Consider the following 16,109-nt stretch of genomic DNA (forward strand, 5'->3'; position numbering starts at 1 on the left):
TTTAAACTAAATTTCTTTTAAGTGCTACCACCACTGCCACTGAGAAAATGTTCTGATTTTAGAAAGTATCCTGCTTGAGAGTGTTCTCAGATTCTTAAAATATTATAAAGTATTGCTGTTTTGGAAATATCTACCATCCTATTTGGTAATGCAGGTACTAAGATAAGACAAAACTTCTCTAAAGGCAGGAAAAGGTGGTTTATTGAAGTCATTCCCATTATCATAAATCTCTGTCAGTTGCAAAATAGAAAGAAAATCTAGATTGAAAGTAAAAGATAGTTTAAATGACCATTTCAGGCTCTGATTACATACCAGTTTCAGCAGCTGAATTAAAGTATCCTTGTTCCCAAATAAACTTGATATCTAGTAAAGTAGAATATACTTTTAAAAAGTATATGGAACGTTAACACCTTATGCCATAAAGTACTCAGTTTATTTATTTTATGATGGCAGTGAAATGAGGCTTTATAGCTCATGTGAAAGAGTACAATGTTAACCATCTCTTCTTTCTCAGGACCTTGATTTCCTTTATTTGTCTTTCCCTTAGCATCTGTCTTTTAGTTTCTTTCTTCTTTCATCACGAAGATTTTACTACTTCAAGGTAAAAGGTTTGAATGTATGTCAACACATATTCTATCAGACGTTTTGTATTTATGTTGAATGCTTCACCTAGAAACATCTGAGTGATTCAAAAGGGATATAGCACGTTCTTTAAATAAGGTTATATTGTTACTGGCGTTTAGTTTTAAAGGAGTAAGTGCTCATCGTAAGTGTATTCAGGAGTGCAGACATGCATGAACCCCAAGCTCTCTTCCTCCCACTCATTCTCATTCCCAAGGGGTAAGCAATGTGAATAATTCCTCTCTGATTCCTTACTGTATTTTCTGTGACTGTGTGGAACAAGCATATGTGTGTAGCCTTTGACGTTTAAAAACAAGTGGGATCGTATCTGTGTATGTCTGCATCTAGTTCTTTTCACTTTGTCTCTCATGGGTATCTTTCCATGTCACTGTGTATTGATGCACCCCATTCTTTACAACTTTCTTGTAACATCTGCAGTGTTTTCCATCGGATGCACTTTATGGCTGTATCACAATTTGTTTAGCCTCTTTTCTGTTATGGGTACTTAGGTTGTATTTAGTGTTTCACTGTTACAGGTAGTGTTGCACGGGACGTCCTTGTACAGGTGTCTGTGTACTGTGGCAGTGTTTTAGGAGTGGAGTTCTTAGACTAAAGGGCATGAGAGTTCCTTTTTCTCACAAGCTCTCCAACCCTGGCCTATAAGTTCATTCTCAGATTTATAAGATATAGTTTCGTCTGGTGATTCTATATATTTGGTATAGAATTTGGTCCCTGTTTCTGCCTCACCTGAGCCATCTTCTCATTTTAATCATGTAGCTCTTTGGACCTCTTAGTTTCTCATAGAGCTTTTGGGAGCTCTGAAACACAAATATTTAATTTTTCTGTAAAATGATTAAAAATAACTTACATATGTGAACATTTTAAATCTCAATTTTTAAAAATAAGCAAGTTGGTTAAAAAAGTGAAAATTTTGATGTTATTTTGAATGTCTGCCATGAAAGGTGAGGAAATTGGTGTCTTTACAGTTCCTCCCCACTGATTTTTGTTCATCTTGACAGGGTAAAAATACTTAATAATTATCTTTTGTTCTGAAATTATAATTCTTAGAGTTGTTTGGCCTTGGTTCTATATTTAGACAGATTCAATTCTTATTGTTAGTTCTTTTATAACTTAGATACCCCTTTCCAGAGATACTTGAATTTATCTCCAACTTTTCTGGATTTCATCAATTTTTTTTCATGACGAGCTTATGGATGCTGTATTCCCTCAATGCAGTTACTGTTTGCATTTCTGAGAGTGTCTAACTGATGCTTTTATACGTGAATAAGTATCCTTGATGACCCCTTTTCTCTTACAATCACATTATGTCTTCTGGCATTGAATGTTTCTGTAGAAAAGTTTGAGGTCAGCATAAAGCTTCTCCTCCTGAAGGTAATTTACTTTATCTTTCCTGGATGCTTGAAGGATTCTTTCTTTAGAATTGAAATTCACCAGAACATGGCTTAGTATTAATAATTCTGATTCTGTCTCTCTTGGAACATTTTGTACCCTTTCTGCCTGCAGATTCTTGTTTTTCTTTGTTTCAGGAAAGTTTTCATTTCACTATTTTAAAAAAATCCATATATACCTTAAAATAAGGAAAAATATTCAAAAATTTGTTTGTCATAAAGTTGTCTTAGCTTACAGATGAATTCTTTCTTACAAAGTCTCTTGTATTACGGGATGTGCTCTCAAATTTTAAAATACATTAAATAACAAAGTGGTTTTGGGGAAGAAAACTTCACTGAGTTAGTTTTGAGTGCTTATAGAGGTCCTCAGGCAGAATCAGTTTTAAAAAGAGGCATCAAAGAAATTTAATACTGATGTCATAATTGCAGATATTAGATACTGTTGTAAGTCTTCTAAAGTCACTTAAAAGGCAGTATGGTTATGTTGTGACAATCACGCATATGAACTCTCTAGGATGATTTTTTTTAAGTCCCAATATTATGCGTATGGGAATTAGGACATAGAGAAAATTCCACTGACAACATAAACAGATTTTAAAAGTGCTCTCTTTCAGTTAACTTAAAAGGAAATGAAGATCATGTGTATCGGGAAAACATAGGTGAATCAATAAAAGACATTTATATTGATGACAGATGTGAAAAATTTGGATACAATTGTTTTATAAAACTGGAGAGTGGGGAGAAAACAGTATTTCCAGGTATATAAATGTATAATTAGATAATATTAAATATTATAATTAGACATTTTTGTCTATATTCCTAACATTTTAAAATTTTAAAAAATTTGATCTTATCATTGAGAAAGTGTTGTGTCACTGTATATTGGGGTATCTGTGTTATACAGTTTTGTTTTCTCTACTGTTATTCATATATTGCTCTCTGTTTTTAGTTGTCTTTAGCTATCACCTTCTAATTGCTTTCATTCTTTTGTTTGTATTTTCCTACAGTCTGTGTTTTTTTAACCTCATAAGTTTGTTTTACTTCTTACTGTTGCAAAAGTCGTTTTTATATCTTTAATGGAAGCTTTTCAGACTCAGTTATGGAGCTTGTGTTGGCATCCACCCTGTTCCCCATTGGTGTTGCCCAAATCTAACTTCTCTATGTATTTGAAGAAAGCTTTTCATTGAGGCTAAATTTGGATTGCTTTTTGCTGCAGGTAACAGAAAATCTGGCCAGTATTGGCTTAAGTGAGAAAGATATTAAATGATCTCACGTAACAGGAAGTCTTTTTTTTTTTTTAATTTATGTATTTATTTATTTATTTTGGGCTGTGTTGGGTCTTCTTTTCTGTACAAGGGCTTTCTCCAGTTGTGGCAAGCGGGGGCCACTCTTCATCACAGTGCGCGGGCCTCTCACTATCGCAACCTCTCGTTGCGGAGCACAGGCTCTAGACGCACAGGCTCAGCGGCCATGGCTCACGGGCCCAGTTGCTCTGTGGCATGTGGGACCTTCCCAGACCAGGGCTCGAACCTGTGTCTCCTGCATTAGCAGGCAGATTCTCAACCACTGTGCCACCAGGGAAGCCCAACGGGAAGTCTTAAAGATGAGCTGTCCTGTGTATAGGGTGTATATGGCAGCTTAGGCCCTGTCTGATTTCTACTCTGACATCCTTAATAGGCACGTTTTTAAGCCTAATGCTGTCTCCTTGTCCTGAGAAGACGCTTTGCAACTCCAGGCAGCGCCTGCATCCAAAAGACGCCAAAAGAAGGGTCAAGGGCAGCAGCAGCAGCTTGCTCTTGTCTGTTCCTGTGACCAGACGAGCCAGTGCTTTCTCAGAAGCCACTGTTCAGATTTCCTCTTAGATCTTAGTGACCGATATGGGGTCAGTGACCACCTCTAACTGTAGGGGAGACTGGGAATTAGGGAATCTGGGTTTTTTTTCAGCTTCTCAAGTGAGAGGCAGTGAAGGGAGAAAAGCGTTAGAATTACAGGGTTAGCCTGCCAGCAGTGCGTGCTTCGCTGAGAGGTCATGGTTCGTGTCCTTTCTTAAACTCTCGGTCATTTTCTAACATGCCTTGAGGCTTTGTCACTTGCCTTGTCACTTGTCTTTTTGCCTCAATTTCAAGCAGTTTCTAGGTGGTCATTATGTTGGGTTTTTTTTTTTTTTTTTTGCGGTACGCGGGCCGCTCACCGCCGCGGCCTCTCCCATTGCGGAGCGCAGGCTCCAGACGCGCAGGCTCAGCGGCCATGGCTCACGGGCCCAGCCGCTCCGCGGCACGTGGGACCCTCCCGGACCGGGGCACGAACCCACCTGCCCTGCATCGGCAGGCGGACTCTCAACCACCGCGCCACCAGGGAAGCCCATGTTGGGTTTTTTTGGAGGGTGTTTCTTCAGTACTGTGTGAGCCCATTGGTGACAGGGGTGGTGTCTTATATTTCTGTATCCCTGGCATCTTGTGCAAAGTGCCTGGAACATAGTTGGCACTCAGACGCTTGAATGATCGAAGGAATACAAAACAGATTAGTATTTCCTGCATGCAGAAAAGACTTTTCTTTTAACCTTACATTTTAACTAGTACTTATCCCAAAATAAAAGATAAATGTTTAAACAGCAAAAAATATAACAGAGCTCAGATATTTTTCTTCAGGATTGCTCCTCCATTTCCTTTCTCAGGTCCTGTTTAACCTTCTCTGTCTCCCTGTCTCTGTGTCTGTCTGTGTCTCTCACACACAGACACACACACCTTTTAAAAAAAATCTTGTAATGGTTTTATTTAATTTTTGCTACATGCAGATGGTACAGAATTCAAAGGTTACATAACAGTAAGAAATTTGCCTTCTGTTTCTATTTTTGAGTCACCTGTTTTTCCCTCCTGGAGGTACCCACTGTTTTACCACTATCTTGAGTTTCCCTCCAGAAATGTTCTAAGCATTAATAAGCATACATAAATCATAGCACACGGTCCTTTTTTTTTTTTTTGCTTTTTGTTTCTCATGCTATGTAAATGGTGACATTCTATACTTATTTTTCATAAGTAGTAGATTGTACGGTTTTCTGGGGGTTTTTTTCACACAGTGATTTCTCACATATATATTTGGATGATCTTTTCGTATCAATTGTAAAGAGTTATACAGATTCTTAATCAGCTCATTCATGTAGGTTCCCAACCCTGGGCACGTTGGAAGCAGTGTATACCAGGTGAACGTGAGCATTCAGAGTAACAAGACCACCACCCAGGGTGCCGGGAGCAAGGCCATCAGCACAAGGCAGCAAGAGAAGTGAACTCTGGGAAGGCTGTTCCTTGAGCTGGAATAGGTGATACTGGCCGCTCTTCCTTACCTGGGAAGAAGTGGTGTGGTCTTAGTCCTATGGAAGAGTGAGGGTGGAGAGAAGGATTGGAAGTGTTCTTCTCATCCTGTCTACCACAGGAAGGGTCATGGAAGTCTTTTATCCTGTGGACTGAGGCATGCAGGTGATTAGGGAAGTGCCCCATCTTCATGTTCGTTCACAGATTATATGTCACTACAAAGAGAGCTCCAGGAGAGTAGAGACCGTCTCACTGTTGAGTCCTGACAGTTCATTGCAGCATCTGTTATTGTGTTTGTTTAACAGGTAATTAAGTGGATGAAATAAAGCTGGAAAGTAATGGTCAGCTAAAAACCAAGGTTACCCATCTCTGACAAATGAGTGGAAAAACGTGATTTTTATAGTTGATGTTTAAGGAAATATATCTACTAAATGAAATCAACTATATCTGTCTGCATTTTGTCCATATTGCAGAGATGTTTATGTCAGTGTGGATAACGGGATGGTCTATTCTTGGCAGAAAAGTCATTAATGATGGAGTTGCCTGTTAACCCAAGTTACCACACAGTCTGTACGACCAGTAAACCTTGGCTTTGCACTTCAATTCTTCTGGCTGTGGTTCTGTTTTTAGTTTAGTGGAACGTATTTAATTAATTGCTGCTTTTTAGTAAACCTTTAGGTACCTTTAATGTAGCTATGCTTTTGATGTATATTTTAAAAAATGGACTGTAACGTTTATATTTTTTAGAAAATGGCTCTCTCTACATAGTGATGGATTACTGTGAAGGAGGGGATCTGTTTAAACGAATAAATGCCCAGAAAGGCGTTTTGTTTCAAGAGGACCAGGTGAGTTAGCACGTGGGAGACTGGCTCTTACTCCGTAAGTGTTGTTGAGAATTCATTCAGCGCTTGTTTGTTTGTACACGAGTATTAACTGGACGCCTACTCCAGCTCTCGTGACCACCTCCTGAGTTCAGGTCCCATCTTGTTTCCGTCTGTGGCGATGCCACTATGTGTGTCGTATACGTCATGTCCTCTGTGTGTGTGTGTGTGTGTGTGTGTGTGTGTAACTATTTTTATGCGGGTAGCTGATTGATTACTCTGTATGCTGTCAGTTGGCTTACTGCCGCCTGATCTTAGAATGTGGCTTTGCCGGTAACTCCAGCTCTAGAAGCCTTGCCCTGCAACTGCGTGAAATCCAGTCTTCGTTGTGATTTCAAGGATCTCTAAAATATGAGCTATTCTACATATGCAGTCTTGTTTCCTGTTCCCTAGTGTGCACCCTTTTTCATTGATGTACCAGATATTTATCGCGCGTTCATTTTGTGGTTGGCACCGGGACACAGGTTTATACCTCTCATTCTTCTTCCTGTGTATTTATTCTGATTATTTATTTTATTTTGGTAGTACCTTCTCCCCTGCACCCCTGACTCTGTTACTAATATTTTACCATTTTTTAAAAAACTCAGCTCAAGTCCCAGTGTCTTCTTTAGATTTTCCATAGGCACTCTGATTTTCCATGATCTTTTCTTTCTCTGAATTCCTATTGCGTTTCTCATTATCACCCATCCTTAATTTTAATTGCAGGCTATTACGTAGGAGAATGGAGGGAGCTCTGTGCTAGGAGTGTTGCATTTGTTGTCTCTTTTAATTCTTAAATCCCCCTGTGAATTAGCGTACTGTAGTTTTCTCTATTTAATAGGTAAGAAATCTAAGGTTAAGTAGCTTGCCCAAGATCACAGTTGGTGTTTGAACCTACCCCTATCTAACAGCAGAGTTTATAAAATGTTCTTTTTACAAACTTAAATTGTAAAATTATTCAGAGGTTTGGAGATGGAAAGCCGTCTTCCCCCGCTCTTCTGTCCCTGAGATTACCACTGCTTTTGGTTTGGTGTGCTTTCTTTTTCATATTGAACATACACGTGTATACACTGAGGCACGCGTATTCAGAAATGGGAGAGTATACATACCATGCTCTGTCTTGCTTTTGTCGCTTAAAAATTATCTTGATTACATTGACATGTCGGTCCACATAGATCAGTTGTATAAGGTTTTGTTTTGTTTCGTTTTGTTTTCTTGGCCAGGCCGTACGCGGGATTTTCGTTCCCCAGCCAGGGATCAAACCCGTGCCCCCCTGCAGTGGAAGCTCGGAGTCCTAACCACTGGACCGCCAGGGAAGTCCCGAGATCAGTTGCATTAGTTTTAAAAGGTGCATTGGGGCTTCCCTGGTGGCGCAGTGGTTGAGAGTCCACCTGCCGATGCAGGGAATGCGGGTTCGTGCCCTGGTCTGGGAAGATCCCACATGCCGCGGAGCGGCTGGGCCCATGAGCCATGGCTGCTGAGCCTGCGCGTCCGGAGCCTGTGCTCCGCAACGGGAGAGGCCACAACAGTGAGAGGCCCGCGTACCGCAAAATAAATAAATAAAAATTAAAAGGTGCATTATATTTCATTCCAGTAAAGCCCTTGCTTTGTTTCTTTTCACTTCCTACTCATTTCTGTTCCACTTCCCTCTATCCTTAGGCAGCCCTTCCGGTGTCTTTAATATCTCTGTCTATGTCTGCAAAATAGCCATCATTGTTTTGTATACATGTATTTTTAAAGGTGTACCTGTTGTATCATATCTCATTCAGTTTTACTTTTCCCCTAAGGACTGTTTCTGATCCATCCGCTTTGCTGTCTGTACATCTGTTGTTTCTAGCTCCGACCTAATAGTCCATGGGATTCCTCCCAGTCTACACTCACCTTTAGTGCATCGTGCACCCTTGTTAATGTACTCTGAATAATGTCACATTAGAGTTGTTTCTCCGAGCAGGTTGTAATTTACTATAGAGCGGAGGCCCCAGTCTGCTTATGTCAAGATACTGAGGAAGGCTGCGTCTGTGGTAGTACTGCCTTGGCACAATTCATCAGCTGATTGATAACGTCATACAGATGGGGACTTTGAGGGTCTTGGCAGCAACTTGGAGATATGGTAGGATGAGAGCTTGAGTTAAAAGTACTCTCAAGTAGGGTAGTGTAGTATTCCTCAAGCTTTCCTTACCTCATGTTCCACAATTAAGCCTACTAGGCAGAGCACAGAACTTGGAGTGAGAAGACTTGGGTTTGAGTGCTTGTCCTATTTATCAGCTTGGTAATTATGTTTACAAGTTACTTAACTGCTTTGTGACTTTACATCCTTATTCGGTAGTAGGGATATTCCTACCAGGTAGCCGATGGTACTGTTGTGGTGAAGGTCAGATAGTAATGTTTGTTTGTGTACAAGGTGCTATTTTTTTATTACAGTTTTATCTGATATATTCCATTGCTTGTGCTTATTTTTATTCTTTTGTCTCTTTTGGACTTTAAAATGCTTGCTGTTAAATTCCATAACATTATACTGTAAAGTACATTGATAATCTATGGATTTAGTTTAGTTTTGTTTTTTTAATTTATTTATTTATTTATTTATTTTTGGTCTTTGTTGCTGCGCGCGTGCTTTCTCTAGTTGCGGCGAGCGGGGGCTCCTCTTCGTTGTGGTGCGCAGGCTTCTCATTGCTGTGGCTTCTCTTGTTGCAGAGCACAGGCTCTAGGTGCGTGGGCTTCAGTAGTTGTGGCATGTGGGCTCAGTAGTTGTGGCTCGCCGGCTCTAGAGCACAGGCTCAGTAGTGGTGGTGCACGGGCTTAGTTGCTCCACGGCATGTGGGATCTTCCCAGACCAGGGCTCGAACCTGTGTCCCTTGCATTGGCAGGTGGATTCTTAACCACTGCGCCACCAGGGAAGCCCTATGGATTTGGTTTTTCTGTTAGATAAATAAATATTCTTAGTACGTAATGATATATATATATGTGTGTGTGTTTGTACATATATTTTTCTTGTAATCCTAGAAATTACGGAGATTTACTCTAGTTTTTTCGTCCATTCTGAGATTATTCCATATAAACAATAAAAATTTGGCAAGTCTTTCTTTTAAGTTAATAGCATTTTTTCCTACCCTTCAAAATGACAAGTTTTGTTAGCCTACTTAAAATGGTAATTATTTACACAGAAACAGCCTGCTACTCTCTGGGCTTTGAAGCAGGAAAACAGAGGTCAGAGGCCATTTTTGCTGTAGGCTGTAGGTTGAAATCAGTCTGAGATGGTTTTGTTCCATCTCTAGAATGGAAGTGGGAGCAGAGACGTGTGAGACAAGGAAATTCTCCAGCCGCTCAAGCCATTCTCTTCAGTGATACTTCCTTGTTTGCATCTTTACTAGAAAAAAACCTCGTCAAGTTAGGAAGCAAGTTGACTAAGTCTGTGACTTTTAATCAGTAGTAAACAGTGATATGAAGTAAGTACATTCTGCTGAACAATCCTTGGATGGCCTTTCCCTACGTAGATATTAAAAAGATGTGCCACTGACTATTTTTGGCTTATTTCTAAGTGTTGGATAAATTTTCTGATAGTCTCGTCTCCTGATAATTTCCAAATGTTTGTTCTTTTAAAAGAAAGTCTGGTCTCGTAGGGTTGGCCCTAATATTTAGGTGCAGTCAGTGTTAATTAGGCATATAGACTTCCTTGAGTTTGCTCTGAAAATCCAGAGCCTTATAGAAATGAGCAACTATGCGGGTACTAAGGCCACAGAATTGATTTCTGTCTAGAAGTTTTCATAAGGAATCTTAGATTGGATTTTTTAAAATATTATTTGTTCTTCTATCCCAAGGCCAGGAAACCAAGCCCAGTACATTTTCCACCAAATTTCACCTGCAGTACATATAAATTTGGGTGATTTTCTTTCTTCTTGAGAGCTTTCAGATTTGCCAAGGTTTTTGGCTACTACTAAATGACCTTGCCACCTGTGATGCTGAGACCTTGTAAGTCAGGCACTAGGCCAGTTCCCTGGTGGCACAATGTAGGAATTGGCTCTGTGTGTATTTGTTGGCAGCAGGCTTGTCATAACTGGTTGAATGAAAATCATCCTCACATAAGACAGTCCAGGTATGCCTTTGGTTGCACAATTGATTTGTGTAGTTATATTCTGGTAAAAAGGAGTGTACATTCTTATTGAAACAATGAAAATTACAATATTCCTGAAAAGTAAATCTCAGTGAAACTATTTCTAAATTCTGAACCGGTCAGTGAGAAGCAGATAATCATTTTAAGATGTTATATTTCAGTATAGAAAAGCATAATTTGCTAAGTTGAGGGTAAAGATAGCTTAAGAAGAGAAAGAAGAGGACTTCATATGTTCATTAAGTATAGAAGGATGGAACATTAAAAATATATGTATAATACCAGTTGTCTTCCAAACAAATAAACACAATTAAATTTCATTTAATTCAGTTCATTCAGTCCTAGTAATTCTTATCATGCTGGGTTTTGGGTGAGTCTGCTTTTATGATGTATATCAGCTTCTGGACTGAAAAAGCCTTAGGAATATTGGCTCAGTCCATTGTTCAATGTCAGCAGTGTCAGCTCAGAAGCCTGTACTCAAGGGTGTGTTTTCTGAGGTGTCGGTAGTTCAGTGTTCCTAGTACAGTCCTTTCCAGGAGACTTCTGGTCATCAAGAAGCAAAGGCCTGTTTGATAATGAGACTGAAAGGCTGTAGTTAATTTTGTATAGTAACCAATAATAGAATACAGTTCTCCATAGGGGTATTTGTTATGGGCTTGATGAATATTTTCCCTAAGAGTAAAAATGGACAGCAAAGTCATTGACAAATCTCTGGGACCTGCCATAAAGCATGCACTTTCTGAAATATTTATATTAATATATATATATTTTTTGCTGTATGCGGGCCTCTCACTGTTGTGGCCTCTCCTGTTGCGGAGCACAGGCTCCGGATGCACAGGCCCAGCGGCCATGGCTCACGGACCTAGCCGCTCCACGACATGTGGGAGGGATCTTCCTGGACCGGGGCATGAACCTGCGTCACCTTCATCAGCAGGCGGACTCTCAACCACTGCGCCACCAGGGAAGCCCCACCATGGTGACTTTTTAATTTCCCTCAGATCCGTGGTTGCTTTGAATGCCTTAAGTTTTTAACGTCTGGCTCCCCAAAGGTGAAAAAAGAGAAATGTAGCAGGGGGAAAAAGAGCTTCTGGCCCTTTAAATCCTCTGGAAGTTCCTTCAGCCAGAAGGAGAGAGGCTTGCAACAAAGTGGGGTGGAACAATAACAATGGCTGCCCCCCTCTTTCACCCCAGATCTGAAGTAGCCATCAACAATGAGAGCACAGATACCTGATACATGGAGGACAGGGACCTGTTTGCCCACCCTGGTTCCCACAAGGTGCATGCAAGCTGCTTCTGGGATGCATGCACAGCTGGATGTCTCAGTGCTGGGACGTGGGGGATGAGTAGCCCCTGCTACCTAACTAAGAGGTGAAATTGACTGAAATTAACCACAATTTACTATCCAAGCCTTCCCCTGGAAGTTGCAAAGATTCAAGAGATTCCAGAGACCCAAAATAGTTACATCAGATAGATTCTGCCACTGTATTGTTGTACAGGTAGGGAGACAGATTCCTAGTGTTTCCTACTCTACTATCTTCCCAGAATCTTCTCCATCTGTATTTATTTTAAAATACTTTATCTCTTTGATTAAATAGGTAACCAAATATTACTTTTCAGGTACCCAAAACCACCTCTTAATCAAGTGACCAAATCTCTGACAACTCTGTAATCTTTCCTTCCCAAGATTAGATCCTAAATTTAGAAAAAATAAAATAAAAATTCTAGGCTACCTCTCACCATATGTATTAGTTAGCTCAACATTTTTATAAGAACTGCATGGGAAGACTTAGCAAATCAACAAAGATGCTCAGCATTTTCTAGGTTAAGTTTGTATACATAAAATATTATTGGGCTTCCCTGGTGGTGCAGTATATCTGATGGCAGATATACTAGACAAAGGGTTGAAAACAACTGCCTTAAAGGGGCTCAAAGCTAAAAGAAGACATGGAGAAAGTCAAAAAAACTATACGAACAAAACAGAAATATCAATAAGGAGATAGAAAAATCTAAAAAGAAACTAAAAAAGAAAGTCCGGAGCTGGAAAATACAATAACTAAAATGAAAAATTCATTAGAGAGATTCAAAGGCAGATTTGAACCTTTCCTGAAGAAGAAGACTCAGTGAAATAGAAGCTAGGACAGTGGAAATTATTGAGTCTGAGTAACAGAAAGATAAAAGATTCAAGAAAAATGAACAGAGCTTAAGGGACCTGTGGGACATTGTCACACAGACCAACATGTGCATCTTGGGAAGGAGAAGAGGGAGAGAGGGATGGACAGCGAATTTGAAGAGTTAATGGCTGAAAACCTCCCAAATTTGATGAAAGACATGTATATAAACATCCAAGAAACTCAGTGAACTCCAAGTAGGATGAAGTCAAGGAGACCCACACCCAGACACACTATAACCTAACTGTTGAAAGCCAGAGAGTCTTGAAATCAGCAAGAGGGAAGTGGCTCATCACATACAAGGAATCGTCAGTAAGATTTCCAGCAGATTTCTCAGTGGAAACTTTACAGGCCAGAAAACACTGGGCTGATATATTCAAAGTGCTAAAAGAAAAAAAGCTATCAACCAGGAATCATATATCTGGCAAAATTGTCGTTCAGAAATGAGAGACATTTCCAGATAAAAGCTGAAGCTATTTGTTACTACTACAGTTGCACCGAAAGAAGTGCTAAATGGAGTCTTGCAGATTGAAGGGAAGGGACACTAGACAGTGGCTTGAAGCCATGTGGAGAAATGGAAAGCTCAGTAAAGGTAAATACACGGGCAGTTATAAAAGCTAGAATTGTTACAGCACTGGTTTGTGACTCCCCTTTTTCTACATGATTTGAGACTAATAAATTTTTTGAAAAGCAATTACTAGTCTAAAAGCTGGTATTATTGTAACTGGTTTGTAACTCCCCATTTTGTTTTTCTACATAATTTAAGAGACTAATGCACTTTAAGAAAATTATTAATTTTACGTTTTGAAACATACAAACAATGATGTCATTGTACAAAGATGTAATTTGGTGACATCAGCAACTGAAAGAAGTAGGACAGAGATGTAAAGGAGCAGAGGTTTTTTTTTTTTTTTAATTTATTTATTTATTTTTGGCTGCATTGGGTCTTCATTGCTGCACGTGGGCTCTCTCTAGTTGTGGCGGGGGGGGGCTACTCTTCCTTGCAGTGTGCGGGCTTCTCATTGCAGTGGCTTCTCTTGTTTCGGAGCACGGGCTCTAGGCACGCGGGCTTCAGTAGTTGTAGCACGCAGACTGAGTAGTTGTGGCTCGAGGGCTCTAGAGCGCAGATTCAGTAGTTGTGGCGCACGGGCTTAGTTGCTTCGTAGCATGTGAGATCTTCCCAGACCACGGCTCGAACCCGTGTCCCCTGCATTGGCAGGCAGATTCTTAACCACTGTGCCACCAGGGAAGCCCAGGAGCAGAGTTTTTACATGTTATTGGAGTTAAGCTGGTACAAGTCCAAATTGGAGTATTGTAATTTTATGGTATCGAAAGTAATCCCCTTGTTAACACAGAGAAAATAGGTATACACTTTTTGGGTTGACTAAAAAGTGCCTTCAGTTTTTAAGTAAAAATAAAAGACCCATTTTTCATTTTCACCAAGAACTTTATTGAATAACGTATACACCCTTTTGTTCCACTACCTTCTGCCATTTTTCAGGCAACTTCATAATTCCATCTTCCCAAAACTTTTTATCTTTTTGAGCAAAGAACTGTTCCAGGTGCCTTTTACAGTCTTCCAGGGAATTGAAATTTTTTCATTAAGAGAATTTTGTAAAGACCAAAATAAATGGAAATCCGCAGGTACAATGTCTGGTGAATACAGCGAATGAATCAGAACTTCCCAGCCAAGCTGTACAGTTTTTGCCTGGTCATCAAAGAAACATGTAGTCTTGCGTTATCCTGATGGAAGATTATACGTTTTCTCTTGACTAATTCTGGACTCCTTTCGTCAAGTGCTGCTTTCAGTTGGTCTAAGTGAGAGCAGGACTTGTTGGAATTAATCGTTTGTTTTTTTTGGAAGGAGCTCATAATAGAGGACTCCCTTCCAATCCCACCATATACACAATATCACCTTCTTTGGATGAAGAGCCTTTGGTGTGGTTGGTGGTGGTTTATTTCGTTTGCCCCACTATCTCTTCTGTTCCACATTATTGTACAGTATCCTCTTTTCATTGCCTGTCACAATTTGTTTTAAAAAACGGAATGTTTTCATTACGTTTAAGTAGTGGAGAATCGCCTGCGGAAATACAGTTAAGAAGGTTTTTTCGCTTAACTTACGTGGAACCCAAACATCAAAGCGTTTCACATAACCAAGCTGGTGCAAATGATTTTCAGCACTTGATTTGAATATTCTCAGTATGTCAGCTACCTCCCACGTGGTGTAATGTTCATTGTTCTCAATTAACGTCTTGATTTGATCGCTGTCAACTTCATATGGTCTACCCGACAGTGGAGCATCGTCCAGCGAGAAATCTCCATCATGAAACTGTGCAAACTGCTTTTGACATGTCACAGCACCTTCTCCATACACTGCACAAATGTATTTTTGCATTTCGGTTGTGTTTTTACCTTCCTGAAATAATAAAACATAATATGCCGAAAATGTTGCTTTTTCTCTTCCATCTTCAATATTAAAATGGCTACACAAAAATTCACTTTTCATGTCTTTTTTAATTTTTATTTTTATTATTATTTTTTTGGCTGCGTTGGCTCTTGGGTCTTCGTTGCTGCGCACGGGCTTTCTCTAGTTGTGGTGAGCAGGGGTCTACTCTTTGTTGTGGTGCTCAGGCTTCTCATTGCAATGGCTTCTCGTTGCAGAGCATGGGGTCTAGGTGCACAGACTTCAGTAGTTGCAGCATGCGGGCTCAGTAGTTGTGGCTCATGGGCTCTAGAGCGCAAGCTCAGTAGTTGTGGTGCGCGGGCTTAGTTGCTCCAAGGTGTGTGGGATCTTCCCAGACGAGAGATCGAACCCGTGTCCCCTGCATTGCAGGCGGATTCTTAACCACTGCGCCACCAGGGAAGTCCCTGATGTGTTTTTTTAAATGCATGCTGATATGACAGCTGTCACATACAATCTAACAGAATTGTTTCAAATGAAGTTAGACAGCTAAGTGCTACTAGAGCCATCTTATGGAAAAAAACGAACGAACCTTTTGGCCAACCCAATATATAAAATTAAATGAGAGGGGCTTTCCTGGTGGCACCATGGTTAAGAATCTGCCAGCTGTGCAGGGGACATGGGTTCAAGCCCTGGAAGATCCCACATGCTGCGTAGCACCTAAGCCCGTGTGCCACAACTACTGAGCCTGTTCTCTAGAGCCCGCAAACCACAACTACTGAAGCCCGCGTGCCTAGAGCCCCGTGCTCTGGAACAAGAGAAGCCGCCGCAATGAGAAGCCTGTGCACCGCAATGAAGAGTAACTCCTGCTTGCCACAACTAGAGAAAGCCGGTGCACAGCAACGAAGACCCAACACAGCCAAAGATAAATCAATAAATTTTTTTTAAAAAGTAAATGAGCGATGAATGTAAATGTTTCACAACACAAAAATCAACTAAGCACAAAGAAGACAGTAATGCAGGAAATAGGGACAAAAGAACCACAGGGCATATAGAAAACAAATAGCAAAGTGACAGAAGTAACTCTCCATATCAGTCATCCTTATAAAAGGAAGGGAATTCTGACATATGCTACAGTGGATTGACCATGAGAACATTATGTTCAGTGAAATAAGCCAGTCACAAAAAACTGAATACTGTATGATTCCATGTGTATGACATACTTAAGAGTACT

At 40.2% G+C, this 16,109-nt stretch overlaps 1 protein-coding gene across 1 annotated transcript in view; it reads left to right on the forward strand.

Moving 5' to 3' along the window:
* NEK1 (NIMA related kinase 1) overlaps positions 1 to 16,109 on the forward strand; it is a 150,372-nt gene that overhangs the window by 17,812 nt on the left and 116,451 nt on the right. Inside the window, exon 4 of the mRNA XM_079705795.1 lies at positions 6,086 to 6,183. Coding sequence (XP_079561921.1) covers positions 6,086 to 6,183 — 98 coding nt within the window. The remainder of the gene's footprint in view (positions 1 to 6,085; positions 6,184 to 16,109) is intronic.

Source organism: Hyperoodon ampullatus, assembly GCF_949752795.1.
Source record: "Hyperoodon ampullatus genome assembly, chromosome: 6".
NCBI lineage: Eukaryota > Metazoa > Chordata > Mammalia > Artiodactyla > Ziphiidae > Hyperoodon > Hyperoodon ampullatus.